This window comes from Camelina sativa, chromosome 11, assembly GCF_000633955.1.
Source record: "Camelina sativa cultivar DH55 chromosome 11, Cs, whole genome shotgun sequence".
In the NCBI taxonomy this organism is placed as follows: Eukaryota; Viridiplantae; Streptophyta; class Magnoliopsida; order Brassicales; family Brassicaceae; genus Camelina; species Camelina sativa.
Window position 1 is genome coordinate 17,613,484 of NC_025695.1, and position 19,765 is coordinate 17,633,248.

At 33.8% G+C, this 19,765-nt stretch overlaps 1 protein-coding gene and 1 pseudogene across 1 annotated transcript; both read left to right on the forward strand.

Moving 5' to 3' along the window:
• Positions 7,465–9,366, forward strand: LOC104723666 (annotated as a pseudogene).
• On the forward strand, positions 14,354–15,010 carry LOC104728080 (glutathione S-transferase T3-like). The gene has a single exon (XM_010447114.1). The coding sequence runs from the start codon at positions 14,354–14,356 to the stop codon at positions 15,008–15,010; it is 657 nt and encodes a 218-aa protein (XP_010445416.1).

The window sequence follows — 19,765 nt, forward strand, 5'->3', positions numbered from 1 at the left end:
TCCTCCACCACCACTGGTGGCACTACCTGAGCCTGAGCCGGTACCACTGGTGGTAACCGCTCCAATATTTGTGCTAGCATAGCCGCACAGTCTGCACCAGGGACTCCACCCGCTGGAACTCCCACACCCGGGACCCTAGCAGCACCGACCACTGGAGCATCAACACCGCCCCCTCCGGCCACACTCACCGAATCCCTCGGAACATCCTGTGACTCGCCAACACCCTCAACTGTCACACTCTGGTCCTCGGTCTCACTAACCTCTGGGACTCTGCCCCTACCACGACCACGTCCGCGTCCACGACCACGTCCGACTCCATGACAACGTCCGCGTCCCTGACCACGACCAGCAACAGTACCATCTCTAGCCATCTGCACTACCATGAACAGAAGACTAAGCAAAACAATTACTAATATAACACGGAAACATAAACTCACCATGGAATCACACAGTCAGCTCGAAGAGGATGTTCTAGGACTTCATGTCACACACAATTGACTAACTAACATAATCAATCAAGACATGCAATCCCAAACATCACAACAGAAACCTAGTGAACCCAAACCTAGAACCGTAAGGGCTCTGATACCAAACTGAAACGACCCGACCCATTTTTTTTAATAAATAATAAATATAATATAATAAATAAAAGTACAACTAGTGGTCCCATACCCACTAGCCACCTAACCACAACCACAAACAACAGCGGAATAACAATACCAATATCCAATAAATATAAATAACCAATATTCATAACAAAACCAATATCCAAATAACCAATCATCAAAAAACATGGAACCAGCAACCTAGCAATGTTTCTAATGACTCAACTCTAGCAACCTAGCAATGCCAGACAACATCCAATCTAGTCCCTAGAACATCCTCCTCTTCATTGCCTTGGTTCCACGATCACACTTTGCCTTTACCTGCACCACAAACACAAATTGAGATGCATGAGTATTTGATAAACACTCAGTGAGGCAATCCTCCCATCTACTGGGCTATACACACAAGCAACAGTGATTCCAATGTTCCAAACAATCAACAAACAAAACATACAAACCAGGAAAACAAACATCAACTTGCTGTAAGGGAGGTGTCCAGCCAAGTGTCGATCGACATTGACTCAACGGTTTCGACCAACACTACCCCACAGTGTCGATCGATGCTGCTTCACTGGTGTCGACCGACACCAAGTGGTGTTGATCGACACTCCCTCTGCAACCGCGATCCGCTTGAAGCCGAGTGTCGAATCTCGCTCCCAAACTCTTTCAAATCGTCCAATACTCGAAACCCAAGCCTCATACATCCGTAGGAACCTGTAGCAACCAATCCCAGCAAGAAAAACACACAAACAAGCAACAAACAAGCAAAAACAAGGAAATCAAAGGCTTAGATTAGCCATGGTCATGCTCTCACCTCTTTGCAGGAAGATTCAGACCAATAGCAACAAATCCAACCCTCCTAGCAAGCTTCTAGATCCTTCCTAGCTCCAAGACTCCCAAGAACAGCCAGGAATCTCACCAATCTCTCTCAAAAGCTCAAGAACAATGCTTCTCTCTCTTTTCTCTCAAAAACAACAAAGCGGCGACAAAATAAAATTCCAAAACCCTTCTTGCGTCCAAACCCACTTAAATAACCCGGTTCAATGGTTTTCTAAAACCAACCCGAACCAAATCGATTAAAAAATCAATCTGGTCGAACCAGTAAACCTTGGTGTAGACCAACACCACCATGGGTGTCGATCGACACCCAACCCCAAAACGCAGAGTTTTGGTTCGCGGGCGTTACAATTACATAGTATAATAATAAATGATGTATCATCACAATAGTGTATGACAAACCATAGAGAGAACCTCATCTCCGCCCTCCTCCCTTATGGAAAGAACCTTGCGTCCAACCTCCTCCACCATGAAAAGAATCTTGGCTCTGCCTTCCTCTCCTGGGAAGATAACCTTACATGCGTTCGAACTCTTCTACCATGGAGAGAAGCTTGGCTCTGCCCTACTCATGTGTAGAGAGAACATATTCACGTCTTTTAGCTATCTCAAAGTGGCATTCTCCGGCAACCAATGAAACTAAAGCCTTTTTCCAACGTCACAAAATCGTTTGATAGTAACTAATGTTATATTTCTCAATGTATTTGTGGAAGTGTCTTTGACACATCATGATGTAGCCTCTTCTCCGAGCTCCTATGGATCTATCAAAAATGGTTTATGGTTTTCCAATCTATCTATCTATGTTTGTTGTAAGCTTATGTTTGATTAGACTATTTTATCCAACCATTAGGTTGATAGGATTCTACAATTTATCTCCCTTTGGGATTGAATGAATGGTAACAATTATGTTGCATAAAAAAAAGGTCTATGGCCAACCAATCAAGGTTAACAAATTAGAAGAAAATTATTTTGAAATAATCAAAGAAATAATAGAAAATTAAAATCACGGTAATATATGAATCTCAAATCAAAGATGAAAATATAAATTAAATAAAACAATCTAAAAACACTACAATAAATTTTAAAATACAGCATTGGAAAAGGAAAACGTATGTATTAATTTTACATTTTTGTTTGGATAAACATATTAATTTTACCTATTACAAACTGAAAAAAGGAGAAATTAGGAGAAAGTTTTGGTTTTTTTTTAAAAAGAAAAAATTTACCTTCCCATTAAAACTTTTTACCAATAGAACAAAGTTTAAAGCAGTGTTTTTGAATAAATTACTTTGTTAGATGAAAAATGTGAGACGGTCTATGTTTATGTAGAAGTGAATATTTACATTTTTTAGAATTAATAATTAATCGTACATTTTCCCTAATCTCTTTTCTATTTTTTGAATTAATAACTTAAAATTAAAAATAAGTAAATAATGTTATAATTTCAAATTTTATGAAAAAATATCTAATCTCCTTATTAATATTGTTTAAACAATTTTTTTTGTTTTTGTCATTATCTCAAATCTCTCATATTAAATATTACCTTTTACACATATCAAAATTTCAGATTAACAACTTGACACGTGTCAAAATTTTGTTAATGACTAACTTTCAAAATCTAACTTTATATAATAAGATTTCATTCATTTAAAATATTATGATATTTTTAAGAATATACAGATTGAGTAATTATTTATTAAAGCACATCAAAATACATCTCTTCATGATCCATCACAAGCCGTATCCCAAGGGAATATGTTTTACAGCCACTTAGATCCACATGAGTAATTACCATATTCAAAAATGTCGTAGTAAATATTGGCTAGCTTCCCAAAATTGCACCAACCATTCCACTATCATAAACAAGCATTGTGAAATTAATCTCTTTTGTTCAATTTAATTTTATACAAATTAAATCATTTTACAACATTTTCACTAGAAATATATACATATAATTAATTTAATCATTTCCTTGTTCTGTAGGGGACATATTCATCATTCCCCCGCGTTGTAACGGCCTTAACTGATTATTACTTTATATTAATAATTTCTAAAAATACTCCACAAACTTAATTATTTACACAATTTTCCATGTGTTCAATTTTAAACATTAATACATTTTACTCATTATTTGTATTCTTCTTTTATTTTATCCAAATTCATGATAATATTAAAAATTTTATTTTTAATATAATGAGTAATCCACTGTAATATATATATATATATATATAACTGAATGCACTATATTGAACTGAGAATTTAACATAAAATTCTAATCTGTTATAAATCGTATGTATTTGTGAATTTTCCCTGCGTTGTAGCACGTGTCCAATCCTAGTTTAATATTTAACTAGATATTCACCCGCGGTACACCGCGAGGATATATTTTATTTTAAAAACTAAAAAAAAATCTTTATTTATATATGTAAATAATATTTTTTATATTTGTTGAATTAACTATAATTATGTAGTGTATAATTTCCATTTACTATATGGTGTGGTTTATTATATATATCCTTAATGTTCATTAAATTTTATTTACTCAACAAATAAACTCTTTTTATAAATTTTTCTATTTCATTTACAGTGTAAAGATAATAGTATTACATAATATATTATAAATTTAAAATATATGAGTATAATATAATTTGAATTTGTATTATTTGTTGTTTTATTCCTATATTAGGTAAGACTTTTGTATTTAGAGTTGTGCAAGTCGATTAATCCCCTATATATATTAATAGAGAAGTATTCTCACTAAAAAGCTGAGGTGTCGCACTCACAGAGCTCCTGTACCATTTTAATAAATGTCCTAATTTCTCATTATTATTTACATAAATATGTCATTGAAATATGTGAGTTACTGTTTTTTCTATTAATTTTTAAAAATAAAAGATTTAATCATCCCCTATATATTAAAAGAGAAGCATTCTTGAAGAAAAGTTGATGTGTCATCGCCAGAGAGCTGTGTGTCCAATTTATTACTTGCCCTTAATATCTCCTATTTATTAATAGAGAAGCATTCTCACTAAAAAGCTGAGGTGTCGCGCTCACAGAGCTCTTGTGCCATTTTAATAAATGTCCTAACTTCTCATTATTATTTACATAAATATGTTATTGATTTATGTGAGTTACTGTTTTTTTCTATTAGTTGTTAAAAATAAAAGATTTAATCAACTTTTAAAATCCAAATATGTATTTAATTATCACTTACATAACTTATTTAATTATTAAAAGTAAGTTATATTTCATAAAAAATTATAAACCATTTATTTATTTTTTTGAAATGCTAAAGTTATTCTCCTATTTTGAAAAAGTCTGATGACTATGCAACTATATTTTTTTAAAAAATGAATAAATTATCACAATAATCATAAAAGTAAATTACATACCACAAACAATTTAAACTTATTCACCTACTTAAATTTTTGAAACGCAAAACTTATTCTCTGGTTTCAAGAATTAAAAATTAATTATCACAATATAATCTTAAAAATAAATAACATTTCATAAACAATTTTGAATATACTCACCAATTTAAATTTTTGAAAAATAAAAACTTTGTCTTCTATATAAAAATTCTAATGACTATTTAAATATATGTGACTCAGCAATCTTAACATGGTATCCATGTTATTGAATTTTTTTAAAACCCTAGGACAATCATTTTTCTTATAAGTTTTCACCAGAACTACATTTTTTTTTATTTACCATTTTTTATACATTTTTCTTATTGCATTTTTACACTTCAAATTAGTTTAAATTAATTTGATTAGTCTAAAAAATATCGCTTTATCTATTTAATGACATAATGATGTAGATAACAATGTGAAACATAAAAAAAGTAAATTTGATTTTAGAAACACAAAAGACATCAAAACTTTCTCCATCACGTTGAAATTCTTTTTTACGTTTAAATAGTTCACGGGTGAAACATATTACACAAAATAAACGCAATCTTGAATAAATGAAAAGATAAATTTTACTTACAGATTTTGTTTTACACAACAAATCTTAAATCTCAAATAATAATATTATTCATAATATTTTATTTGAATCGATTTAGCCCGCACTATGTGCGGGTTGGTACCTAGTTGATTCTTATTATGTAACACATCAATTGATTCTTATTAGTATTGTTTGAAAATTTTAATATTAATAATATATTAGCTTCTTAAAACAATTCAATGGAAAAAAAATGGGCTCGTTCGGGCCCAAAAATATTGGTCTGATGTCTTAATTGTACAAAAAAAAAAAAAAATTTGTGTCTCCACCGACAACCATCGATCCATTATTGTTTCCTTGTCATCTCTTTCTATCTGGTTAAATAAAATTTAAAAATATTTGGGTATCAAAAAGTTTCAACACAAATCTCGGATAGGATCGGCGAAGAAGGCAAGTAAATCTGTGTTTATTTTGTATTTAATTGTTGAATATAAACATTTAACTCTGTTTCGATTTATTGATATGTAAGATACAAAAATGGTGGAGGAAAATATTTGAATATCAAGAGGTTTCAACACAAATCTCGGATAGGATCGGCGAAGAAGGCAAGTTTATTGATAAGTAAGGTACGAAATTGGTGGGGAAAATATAAACATTTGGGGGGCAAAAGTTTGGGTTAGCAAGATGTATAAATGAAATGGGCTTGGATCTTGATCTGTTAGTAATGTTTAATTTTCGAATCCAATCCTTTTTTTATTTTTTAAAATTAATTCAATGGCATTCTTGTAAATAAGTGGCAAGATCAGGATTTATTTCATAATTGTACTTGGAAAATGTATATATAGATTGCTTAGTTATACCTATAGAGTTGAGGTATGGAAAAGCTGTTTTTAGTCAAGATATAAAAATAAATCATCAATTATTTTATAAAAGTTCTCCCTCTCTCGATATTATCAAATACAACATAGGGAACAAATTCCAAGAACATGACTATCGAGAAGTGGCTTTTTATACAGATTGCTCAGACTTGGTAAGATGGTGTCTTCGCCTTGGGACTGGCCGGCCTTCAAAACCTACCTCGATGATATCAAGATGGACATGGAGGAGTTTTCTTCTCGCTCTTTGTCTTTAATTCCAAGAACTGCAAATATAAGTGCGGATAAGTTGGCACGCCAAGCGCGTTCAGCTCCGCAACATGTTTTATTTGGAAACGCTTTTCCTTCGCATTGGCTCATATGAGCTGATCTCTTTGTTGTCAAAAAAAAAAAAACATAGGAGATAAATTTCTCAAAAAATAATTAAAATAGGTTGTATAATATCCTTGCAAGAACGATTGCTTGTCAAGCATTTGAGTTAGTTTGTGCGGAGTTAGTCGTTATATTCTCTTCAAAACTGGTCAGCTTTCTCTAACTTCTTTGGAGCTTTTGTTTTGCTCCATTTTTTTTTTTGAATTACTAAGAGGTTCCGGGTCTAGGCCCATCCATCCTCTCGGACCAGGGACCAGAGCATTTTATATGGTCCCCTCCCAAACGCCGTCCCTCAAACCAGCGACCTCTAGACTTTGCCAGAGAGTCTTTACCAATTGAACTATCGACGTTTGGTGTTTTGCTCCGTTTTTCCTTTCCCTCTTTCTCTTTATCTAAAATTTCTCGTTCTTGTAATGTAAAAACAGAATGCTTAGCATGCTCATCTACGTCGTTTCTTTTAGAAGTAGCTTTTGTAAACTTTTTACCTCCTGCTTAGGCTACCAATTATCATGGAGTTTTATTTTAGATAAAGTGTGGTTGCCAAAAAAATATGTTTATTGATCAATATATTAACATATAAGTCTTTATTAATTGTATTATATGTTGACTGTTGAATTCATTTCATTATATGTCAACTGAATGATATTTGTCGAATGTTGAATAATATTTTATTATGTCATTAATATATTAATATATGTCAAAAGTATTGGTCTCGAATTTGTAAGAACAAATCTTTTATAGTTTTATTTCATATTTAATCCCTTGTCTATCGTCCTTATAAATTATTTCATATTTATTTCTCTCTCTTTCATTCTCTCTAAAAGTTAATAAAAATGGGAATCATAGGTCCTGTGATACGAATGTTCTTTTTGTGTTGCATCTTTGGTCACATAATTATTAATCATAACAATGGTTTCCTCGAATACAAGAAATTTTCGAAATTTGAAGATTTAGAAATTGAGAAGAGACTAAAAGCTATGAACAAACCCACTGTCAAGATCATCAAGGTTTTTCTATATATCTTTACAATCTTGCTTTTGTTCCCTCTACATATATTCTATTCGATTAAGTCATATATGTTAATCACTATATATATGGCTGTAAAAAAATAGACTATAGATGGAGAAAGCTATGGGTGTGTGGATTTCTTTAAGCAACCTGCATTTGATCACCCTTCTATGAAAATTCATATTACACGGTAATTTCGGATAAGCGCTATAAATATTCGTATATTAATTCTTTTAAATTAATTCTTGTAAATTAATTCTTGTAAAATGGAAACACAAAAAGAAACACTAATATCTTTGCGGTGTTCAATATGTTTTAGATGCGTCCAATATGGAAAGGAATTATGAGAAACCAAAATACAAACGATGCTGTATTTGGTTATTTATGGGAGAATGGTGTGGGTTGTCCTGTTGGTACGGTCCCTATACAAAGAGTCACCAAAGAGGATATTTTGAGATTAGACTCATATGGCGATAATCATAAACCCCGTGGCTCTTGGAACACGACCAGTTATGATCCTAATAGTCCTCTTCATTTTGACCAACATCATGTAAGTTGATTATTTTAATTAAAAAAGACAAGGATATCATATATAACCTTTTGATATATTTATAATGATCATATTCTTTGTTGGGATTAGTTTGCCGTATCTCGGACGAAGAACAAAGGAAGGAGGTTGCGTGGAGCAACAATGGAACTTTGTATAGCCGCGCCTAAGGTTCAGCCGACCCAATACAGTGCTACTCGAATTCACGTTCAGATCGGAAGGGATTTCATCCAAGCCGGTTTGACTGTAAGTCAAGACTTTGTTTATTTATATTGCACTGTGCTACTGACCTCCATTTACTTAATTTATTTTATAAATTTATATTGTTTAATATAATTTCAAATAACACAAATATATTTTTTCACTAATTCAGGTTAATCCAGTATTGTACAAGGACCACCAACCTCGGACTTTCGTCTATACATATGTAAATCATTGAAAGAAAATTTCTCTTTCAAATTTATCATTTTGTTTTTTGTATATTTTTTTTTGTATATATGTATGAAATAATTTGACTAATTATAATAATATATAATCATTGGATAGGTGAATGGAAAATCATGTTACAATAGCAACTGCAACACTGGGGTGTTAGTCCTTCGTCGAGACTTTCCACTTGGTATGGCATTAAAGCCAGTGTCTATTCGTGGTGCTAATACGAGTTATTATGGAAGCTTCCGTGTAGTCATGGTTTTCCTCTTTCTTAGTACTGAGCATTTTTTTACCTTTGTTCTAATTTATTCGGAGTGCGACTAACCATTCGAAAGTTTGACAAACATTATTGTAATGTCAAAAATAACCTATTATTTTCTTGTAACAGGACAAAAAATATGAAAATTGGTGGTTTCAATTTGGTAATAATCCTGTAGATATTGGACTTTGGCCGTGGTATAGGTTTAATCAAAGCTTCGGAAATTTGGTCGAGTGGGGTGGAGAAGTGTACAGCGCATTTCTGCCCAGTCCTCAAATGGGATATGGATATACTCCTGTCCAGGCGATACGGTACGATGCATATATCCAAAATATATCTGTACTCGACGGTGATTATAACATAGACCGCAATGTGACGAATCTCGAAGACTTTTCCGACGACACTCGAGGTTATAAAGTGATAGACACCCAAAATCCTAAACATCGTGGCGGTCATATAATCTTTTATGGTGGTCCAGGAAATATTTGAATATGATTAGATCTTTATAATATGAAAGTTAAAACATTACCTTGACTTGATTTTACAAATAAATATACCGCCTTTACAAGTTACTTTTAAAAAAGGTCTTCAATACAAACTATATATGCTTCTTGAAGCGCATGCTTATCAAACAAGTTATGGCTACGTATATGGGTAATTTTTGGTGTCTTAAGAGTTTTGAGTTTCCAGAAATGCAAACGGCTGCAAATGATTTTAAAACTTATACTACACTACAACAAATTTGCTCATTGATAGCTGATAGCACTAATTCCGTAACTGCTGTTAAAGAATAGTTTTGGATATTAGCAATTATATTACAGCACTTTATCAGTGCTAAGCCTATTTATAGTATAAGCGGGAAGCTAAAATCACTTTGGCGGACCAAAATATTATTCAACCGCTCTAACACAAAACATAAGTCTCAAAAAAATAAAAAGTCTAAGTCTCAAAACCTAGACACAATCTACCACCGTCGCCGTCGCCGTCGCGGACCAAATTTCCGACTCGGATGGCTTTGATTTCATTCTATCTCTGTATCTTCTTCTTCGATTTCCTTCTGTCTCTGTGTCGCGCTATATCTTCTTCTTTGATTTCTCCATCGAGCTATATCTTCTCCTCTTCGATTTCTCAGACGAGCTATATCTTCTCCTCTTTGATTTCTCAGACGAAGAACGACGAAGGTAACCTAAATTAGACAGCTAATTGTTTTTTTTGTTTCAATTTCATTATAATCTTCAATCAGTAACCTAAATTTCACTTTTAATCTCGATTTGTGAGGTGTCAAGCTCGTCCGACAACAAAGACAAACTTGAAATCTAAAACCTAAACAACAAATCTGTAAGTTTGTTCACATTTTAGTTAAATTTTTGTTCAGATTCGAAAATTACATGTTTGTGTCCCTTCATGTGCGAACTGATTGTTGCTTAATTTTGGTCAAATCTGACAATTGCATGTTTGTGTCATTTTCATGTGCTTGAACTGATTGTTGCTTGATTTTGGTTGAATCTGAAACTAAATTTCACTTTTAATCTCGTTTTGGTCAAATCTGCTTTATTTAGATTTCTGTATTGATTTTTGTTAACTGTTCAAAAACTTATGCTTAGTTTTAGATTCAACTGTTTAAAAACTAAAATGCTGGACAAGGAATGGATCCATCTTAGCAGGTATGTAATTGATTACATACTGTTAGGATTTCAATAAAGGAATATAGACATTAAGGTATCTTCATTTGTGTCGTTCTTCCTTCCAAATACAATGAAGACTTGATCCAGCATACGAAATAGGTGCCTGGAAATTTGTCCGGACGGTGGCTGCTGAGTTAGGAGACAGTGGCATGGTAATATGCCCATGCGTTGACTGTAGAAATGTAGATCGTCATTCGGGTAGTGTTGTGGTTGCTCATCTAGTAACTAAAGGCATGGATTAGACTTAAAAGTTTGGGAAAGATTGGTATCATCACGGTGAAGTGGACTCAGGGGGTGAATTCATTGAGAAATTAAATCGGTGGAATGATGAGATTTGTGGTTTATATCAAGCTGCTGAGTTTATGGATGAAGAGCCGTTAAGAATTTGTGAGAATGCTGAGGGGGAAGAGAAGATAGATGATGAGTTCTACGCAAAGCTAGCTGATGCAGAAAACCCTTTATATCCAAGATGTTCTTCCCATAGCAAACTATCAGCCATTGTGACATTTTTTAGAATGAAGACACAAAATGGCTAGTCCGGCAAAAGCTTCAATGATCTCCTTGAGACATTGTCAAAAATGTTACCGGATGGTAATGTACTTCACACATCACTAAATGATGTGAAGAAATTTCTGAAGTCTTTTGATATGGGTTATCAAAAGATTCATGCCTGCATAAATGATTGTTGCCTATTCAGAAAGAAGTACAAGAAGTTGGACAACTGTCCCAAATGTAACGCTTCAATATGGAAGAGCAATATGCACACTGGTGAAGTCAAGAAGGGTGTCCCACAAAAAGTATTACGGTACTTTCCGATAATTCCTCGTCTGAAGAGGATGTTTAGGTCTGAAGAAATGGCTAAGGACTTAAGGTGGCATTTTAGTAACAAGAGCAGCGATGGGAAGATACGTCATCCAGTAGATTCTGTGACGTGGGATCAAATGAATGATAAATACCCATCATTTCCTGCTGAGCCAAGGAACATCCGTCTTGGACTGTCCACAGATGGATTTAATCCGTTTATCATGAAGAATACAAGGTATAGTTCTTGGCAGGTCTTGCTGGTGAACTATAATTTGCCTCCTCACCTATGTATGACGAAGGAGAACATCATGCTTACCTTGTTGATTCCAGGTCCACATCAACCGGGAAATAGCATTGAGGTCTACTTAGAACCTCTTATTGAGGATCTAATGCATTTGTGGAGCAATGGAGAATTGACATATGATGTTTTTAGTAAAACGACGTTTACACTTAATGCAATGTTTCTTTGGACTATAAGTGATTTTCCAGCTTACGGGAATCTGGCTGGCTGCAAAGTAAAGGGAAAAATGGGTTGTCCTATATGTGGGAAGAACACAGATAGTTTGTGGTTGAGTCACAGCAGAAAACATGTCTTTATGCGCCATAGAAAGTCTCTACCTCCAACACATATGTATCGAGTTAAAAAAACATGGTTTGATGGACATTTCTACGTAGGTTGTTAGTGATAAATTCAAGGAACGAAGACGTAAACAGATTCCTCACACTTGCAGCCTTAAAGGAATGGTTAGACTAGCAGAGAGATGGTGAGTTTTTAATTGTATGATTTTAGCTATTTTGTCAAATCATATCTTGTAATGTCCTTTCTTATTTTAATTTCAGAAAAAGGAATGCCCTGAACCATCTAAGGTCACAAGGCTGAAAGTTTGGGTAAAGTCAAGAACCAAAAAAGATGGAACGCCGGTTAATACTGTCGCCGCTGAAAAGATTGTCAGTCTAAACTGTAATCTATATTTTCTGTTTGCATATTTATGAATTAGTAGTCAAATAATGTAACTTTTTAATGCATTTGTTTAATTTTTATTCAGAGAAAGGCAGCTGAGTTGGATAGTGTTCCTCATTCAACAACAACAAATCCAAAGTCAGATGGTCTTTGACAATTGTTAGGAGCTGATAATCCTGGTCGGTTAAGGGCTTTGGGCAGAGGGATGAGTATGACAAAACTGTCTTTTTTCCAAGTCAACAGTAAGTGTATGGCTGAAATGAAAGAAAAGCAAGTTAGTTTACAAAGAAAAGTAGATGACTTACAAGCTGTCATTGAACATTTGAAGGTTAGTAGTCTTTTAACATTAAAGCATTATTAGAGTGAAATGGTATTGATTCATCAGTTCTAAGTTACCTTTTGTTTTTATGTAACAGAGAGGAGAACCTGAGGTCGGGGAAAATTTAGCTGCAAGGGTACGTAATCATGTTATTTTTTTTTGGCATTAGATCATGTATCATTGATTGTAACTTACATTTAACTTTTCACGATGAAAATATTTGTAGAGTGACACTAATAGAGCACATCCTAAGTGTTTGCTTCTGGATTATAATGGTACTGGTGAGATTGTTGCTGAAACTCTTATGATGTCTTTTGATCCTCAAGACTTTGTGAATGGGATTCCATTAGGGCCTAGCTCCTATAAAGTATTGGTAGAAACTGCAATCAAACCAGATGCATTCCTATGGAGACCTACAACTGTTCTGAATATGGAACAAGCTGTTGGAGAAATGCTTGCCTGGCTAGATGACAATTGTATTCTCCAAGAAGACAATGCGCCAAAGGTAAAAATAACATATATGTATATAACTGGGTATTTTGATAATCAATAACATATATTTTCACATGTTTCAGAGTCCAAATACAGCTTCTGCAAACAAGTGTACACTACTAAATTGGAGGGGAAATGAAGAAGTGATTGTTGCTTAAGGGCGTTGGCAGTCAAAAGAACCAGATGAATTGGTTAATGGACTTCCAATTGGACCTAATGCAGTAAAGGTATTTGTGGATGTGGTCTTGAAACCTGAGACATTTCTATGGAGACCTACAACAGAAATTAGTATCATTGAGGACTGTTTGAAGACTTTCGTAGCATGGCCTGCAAGTAGAGTTATGTTTGAAATAACCACAGATGAATCACCACTGTCTAAGTCTCAGATTCCAACTCCTAAGAGCATGTGCAGCAGCGTATGTTAGCTGCATCCTTCGGGATTAAAATTAAAACTTTAATTCGAAATGAAAAGATTATGGAAGAAATGTTCCTGCAAACGGGACGTTTTGGTTTCGTCCTGCGTTACACATGTCAGCGTGTGTGTGGTTGTGTTGTTTGGGTAGGGCGAACCCAAAAATCAGTTGGTCCAAAAATCAGTTCGTCCCAAAAATTTCTCTCTTGTCTCTCTCCATCTTGACGGCGATTCGTTTGGCGATTCATCAAACGCCGGCGGTTTCATCCGTATTTTGTATAATCTAGAAGACTATCCGCCGGTTCCAATTGAAAGGAGGTTTGTGTTCCAACCCCGTTTGCGATTTTAGATGATTTAGTATTTTTGATGTATTCTCGATTTAGGATTTTCGATATTGTTTCTGGGATTCGATAGTATAGTCGCTTTGTTTGGATAGTTTAGGGTTTAGGTAAATTTTGTCTCTGATTTATATGAGATTTAGGGATTTCGATTATGTTTTGGGTTTCGATAGTTGAGAGTGTCTAAATTTTGGTTCGAATTAGGTTTTCGGAGTTGAGTGTCTGAGTTTCTTGCTTTGACTTAAGATTGTTGTCATTTTGTTTGGACTATGTTAAACTGAGTATAACCTTGCAATTGTTTGTTGTTCATGAGTTTCGTCAGCGTCACGTGAAGAAAGCAACAGAGAACGGGAAATCGTAGAAGAAGTAGCAACAATCATCGACTCAGAGGTAAATACTTGATTCCATTAGCATCCGTATAAACTGTAAACATTGGTTGTTGTTTGGTGGAATCGTGTTCTGGAAATGCTTTGGTTGTTGTATTGGCAATGGGTTAACAAATACTATGCAGAGACTCCTCATGCTATAGCCAATGGTGAACAGGGGATGAACATAAACTATAAGCAGAGGTGGTTTAGGATTAATGAGTTCACTAACAAGTTCTGCGGGGCTTATGCAGCTGCAGAGAGACTAACCAGTAGTGGACACTCTGAGAACGATGTGCTGAAGATGGCTCACGACATCTACTTCTCTGAATATAAGACGAAGTTTACAATGGAGCATTGCTGGTGTTTGTTAAGGTTTGAGCAGAAATGGTTAAACCTTAAAGCTATTAACAACCCTTTAACTTCAGTCAGAACAAAGAGGAAACCAGTTGCTGCAGCTTCACAATCCGAGTCAGGTTCACAATCCGAGGCAGCTTCACAATCCGAGTCAACCCACACTGAGCAAGACTTTGAGATAAGGCCTCAAGGTATCAAGGCTGCAAAGGCCAAGAGGAACACTGCTCAGGGGAAGGCTCTAGCTGAGTACAAAAGCATGTGGGAAGTAAAGAAGGTGGATATGGCTGAAAAAGATAAGCTACAGAAGCTTGGCATACTAGACACACTTTTTGCCAAACCAGAGCCACTTAGTGAAGCTGATCAAGTTATCAAGGATAAGATAGTGGCTCAGTATTTCTGAGATTGATGTATTGACTTAAGATGCAACTTAGTATGATTTGGTAGTATCTAAGTTTGAATTTCGTAATTTGGTTTGTTATATATTCAATTATGTCTGTTCTTGTTTCGCCGTTATTAAAAATCCATCTCTTTTATGGGATAAATACAAAATAGCAAATGTTATGAGAGCATGCATAATTCTCCATAATATGATTGTCGAGGATGAACGAGGAACATACAGTTACCGAAACATTGTTTCTGAATTTCAACACGGAGAAGATGTGGATCAAACATATACCGTCGGTGCCGCCAGTTTGGGTTCAAATATGAGCACTACGATTACTCGTCTAACAAAAATTCGGGATAAAAAAGTCCATGAACGGTTAAAAGAAGATTTGATTGAGCATATTTGGACTAACTTTGGAGATCTTCCAGATAATGAAGATTAATTAAAAAATTCAATGAATTGAATAAATTGTTTGTTTTTATCTTTGATGTTTGTATGTTTTATGTTGTTAATTCAAGTTTTTTTTAACTTTGTAATTTTCTTATGTTTTTAATGTTAATGTTATAAGTTTTATTTTAATTAAAACTGTAATATCTTTTTACATATTTATTTAAATAATTAATTTTTAAAATTTAAAATATTATTATTTTATTCAGGAGACCAACTGTGAGGGACACCAATGCTCGTACCAAACTTAAGAAACTCTGAAAATAATCTTATTATATTTGAGGGACCAAAATCTGAGGGACACCAATGCCCATGCTCTAATATGCAAACAGTCTGATCTCATAATCATTACCATAAAGTTTGACAAAAAAAAAATTACCATAAAGTTTTCACTCGAAATGTAAAATTAACAATGTTAATTAGTCATTTCAAGTTTTCACTTTTCCGTGCGGTAATGTACGGACCGAAATCCTAATGTCATATTAATAAGGGAGTCGGTTTCGGCTTGGAAAGCCCAACAACTTGTCAATTAATATTGCAAGTGATGACCATACAAGATTAATAATGTACCAACTAACCAGAAAAATATTATTGGGTACGTTATGTCTTGGAGATGCATGTTCGCGGGGAAGATGCAATTAATACAACAATCGCATGGCCAGAGGACAAAGTGGTAATGGTTTGAACTGAAGTACCTTTCTCTAGATTATGGGAACTTATGTTATTTAGACTTGTGTTGTTTAGCTTATGGAAACTTATGGTATTGAGACTTATGAAGTTTAGCTTATGGGAACTTATGATATTGAAACTTATGTATGTTGAGACTTATGTAATTTTTGGATTAAAGAGTATATGTTGGATGTTTTATATTATATATATTTTCATATAAAACAGGTTCCACTTTTAAAATGTAACCATATAATAGCTCTAATATGAACAAATAATATAGCACAATGGATTTTAATATTATCAAAAAAATACTAAATCATAGCACAAATATTAAGACGTTATAGAAAATATAACAGCAATAAAATATTGCAACAATATAAATTATAACAGCAGTGCAATAATGTTATTGAATAATTTTTAAAAGCATTTACAGACGCTATATTTAAAATATTTATAACGCCGACATTACGCTATTATATATAACAATATAATAGCATGAGTAAAAAACACTATTGTATGGGGGGTCTATTATAGCTTGGACAAAGACAGCGTTTACAAAAAAAATGCTTTATATCACATACTATAGCATTTATCGTACGCTAAGAATGGACAAATTTGTTGTAGTGCTAAGATCGATAGTTTATCTATCATAGTTCTTTCTAGTTTTTTTAAATTTTCTTTGTAAACTTTTCTCCATATATACTAAATAACTAATTATGTTTAGGCTGTCTAATTAATGATCGAAAATGATCCAATTCAACCAGTTAGCTTGATGTCGACTTGGTTAGTTGGTTTCTTGACGGTTCATTATTCTTTGGCATCGGTTTTAGAAGTCCAAGAAAAAGAGGATTTTGGTTTTCAAAGAAATCAAAATTGCGGAAGGATAAGGCTCTTTTGTGTTGATATATATACACTTTCTTATTCTCTCCCATTGTATCTTGATTCATCTCTATCTTGTAATCTCTCTGAAGTTTTGTTCTTGAGCTTGAGAGAAACACTTGAATCATTATAGTGAATTGCTAGGCTGAATCGAGCTCCAAACGTACATTCATCACATCGGTGAATCGAACTGGGTTAGTAATTGCTTGTGTTCTTGATTTCTTATTTTGGTCTACTTTTTTTTATTCTGAGATTGTGCGTGAGTGATTGAGCTGATTTGTGTTGAGTTCTTGAGAGGTTATCACCATAAAAACTTAACAGATTGATATCAGAGCCTAGGTCAATAAAGTGGACCTAGAGAATGGGTGTGGGCTCTATGTTCGGTGTTGGAGGATCTCTCAAAAAGATGACATGATTAAGGGTGCCTCAAGAATACTTCAGGAATAAAGGGGTACCGGAGCCTAGGTACATGGGTTTCGCTGAAGGGGAAGCCAAAGTATCTTGTTAGGATACAAACAATGTCCCACATCGGAAGATTAGAAAATAAGTTTCTTATATATAAGTCGAGATCAACTCCAATTAGTATAAGGCTTTTTGGGAAGAAGCCCAATAAGAAATTCGTGAGGAGTGGACCATTTGGGCCCAAAGCGGACAATCTATATATAATAGCAAACCTACTTTTGGGGGTCAACTTTAATCTAACGGATAAGATTTTTTTTATTATTTTATCTAACGGTTTAGAATTATTAATGATTCCAACAGTTGCAATTTTTTTTTAATAATCGTGTTTCTTCGTCGTACCCCCATCTTTTAAAAATTGCACCTATTAATTTTTACACCTTTTTGTTTCACCTCTATACAGATTTTTATAGACTTTGAAAATAGCTTTTATTTTTTGAGTATTATTAATGATCTCACCCGTTGTTAATGATATCAAAAGTTGCAAAGTTTTGGTCCAACAATTGTGTTTCTTCGTCGCACCCCCAGCTCTCCATGTTGGCACCCATTAGTTTTCACACCTTTTTGTTTTACACCTCTTTGTTTATATAAAGATGCAATGTTTTGATCCAACATTTGTGTTTCTTCGTCGTACCCCTAGCTTTCAATGTTTGCATTTGTTAGTTTTCGCACCTTTTTGTTTCACATCTATTTGTTTTGTATTATTAATTATCTCACCCATTGATAATGATATCAAAAGTTGCATAGTTTCGGTCCAACAATTGTGTTTCTTCGTCGCACCCCCAGCTTTCCATGTTGGCACCCGTTAGTTTTCACACCTTTTTGTTTTACACATCTTTGTTTATATAAAGATGCAATGTTTTGATCCAGCAATTGTGCTTCTTCATTATACCCCTAACTTTCAATATTTGCACTTGTTAGTTTTCAGACAATTGTTTCACACCTTTTTGTTTCACACCTCTTTGTTTTCACACCTTTTTGTTTTTATATATACAAATTTTATGGACTTTGAAAAGAGTTTTTGTTCTTTGAGTATTAATGATCTCACCCTTTGTTAATGATCTTAAAAGTTGCAAAGTTTCGATCCAACAATTGTGTTTCTTCGTCGCACCCCCAACTTTCCATGTAGACACCCGTTAGTTTTCACACCTTTTTGTTTGACACCTCTTTGTTTATATAAAATTCCAACGTTTTGATCCAATAATTGTGTTTCTTCGTCTTACCCCTATCTTTCAATGTTTGCACTTGTCAATTTTTGCACCTTTTTGTTTCACACCTCTTTGTTTTCACACTCTTTGTTTTGTATTATTAATGATCTCACCCTTTGTTAATAATCTCAAAAGTTGCAAAGTTTTGGTTCAACGATTGTATTTCTTTGTCGCACCCCCAGCTTTCTATGTTGGCACCCATTAGTTTTCACACCTTTTTATTTTACACCTCTTTGTTTATATAAAGTTGAAATGTTTTGATTCAACAATTGTGTTTCTTTATCGAATCCTTAGCTTTCAATATTTGCCTTGTTAGTTTTCACACCGTTTGTTTCACACTTTTTTGTCTCACACCTCTTTTTTCACACCTTTTTGTTTTTATATATATACAGATTTTATGGACTTTGGAAAGAGTTTTTGTTCTTTGAGTATTATTTATGATCTCACCCTTTGATAATGATCTCAAAAGTTGCAAAGTTTTGATCCAACAATTATGTTTCTTCGTCGCACCCCCAGCTTTCCATGTTGGCACCCGTTACTTTTCACACCTTTTTGTTTTACACCTCTTTATTTATATAGAGTTGCAATCTTTTGATCTAACAGTTGTGTTTCTTCATCGTATTCCTAGCTTTTAATGTTTGCACTTGTTAGTTTTCGCATCTTTTTGTTTCACACCTCTTTGTTTTCACACCTTTTGTTTTTATATATACACAGATTTTTATGGACTTTGAAAAGAGTTTTTGTTCTTTGAGTATTGTTTCACACCTCCAAGGTTTAAAAATTTATGAGTATTATTTTCCTTTAATTTATTAATCAACATGATTCACTCATCTTCGTTAAAATTTGGATTGTTTTATTTATAGATTCCTTCATCTAACTTTTGTTTGGTGTCGTTTTTCATTTATACCCACATCAATCATCTCTTCTAAGTATTAATATACGTAATTGATTGTGATTTTTATTTTTTAAGAGAGGTGTGAACAAGAGGTGTGAAAACTAATAGGTGTCACACTGAAACATGGAGGTTCAGTGAAGAAACAAAATTGTTGGATCAAAACATTACCATAAAGTTTGACAAAAAAAAAATTACCATAAAGTTTTCACTCGA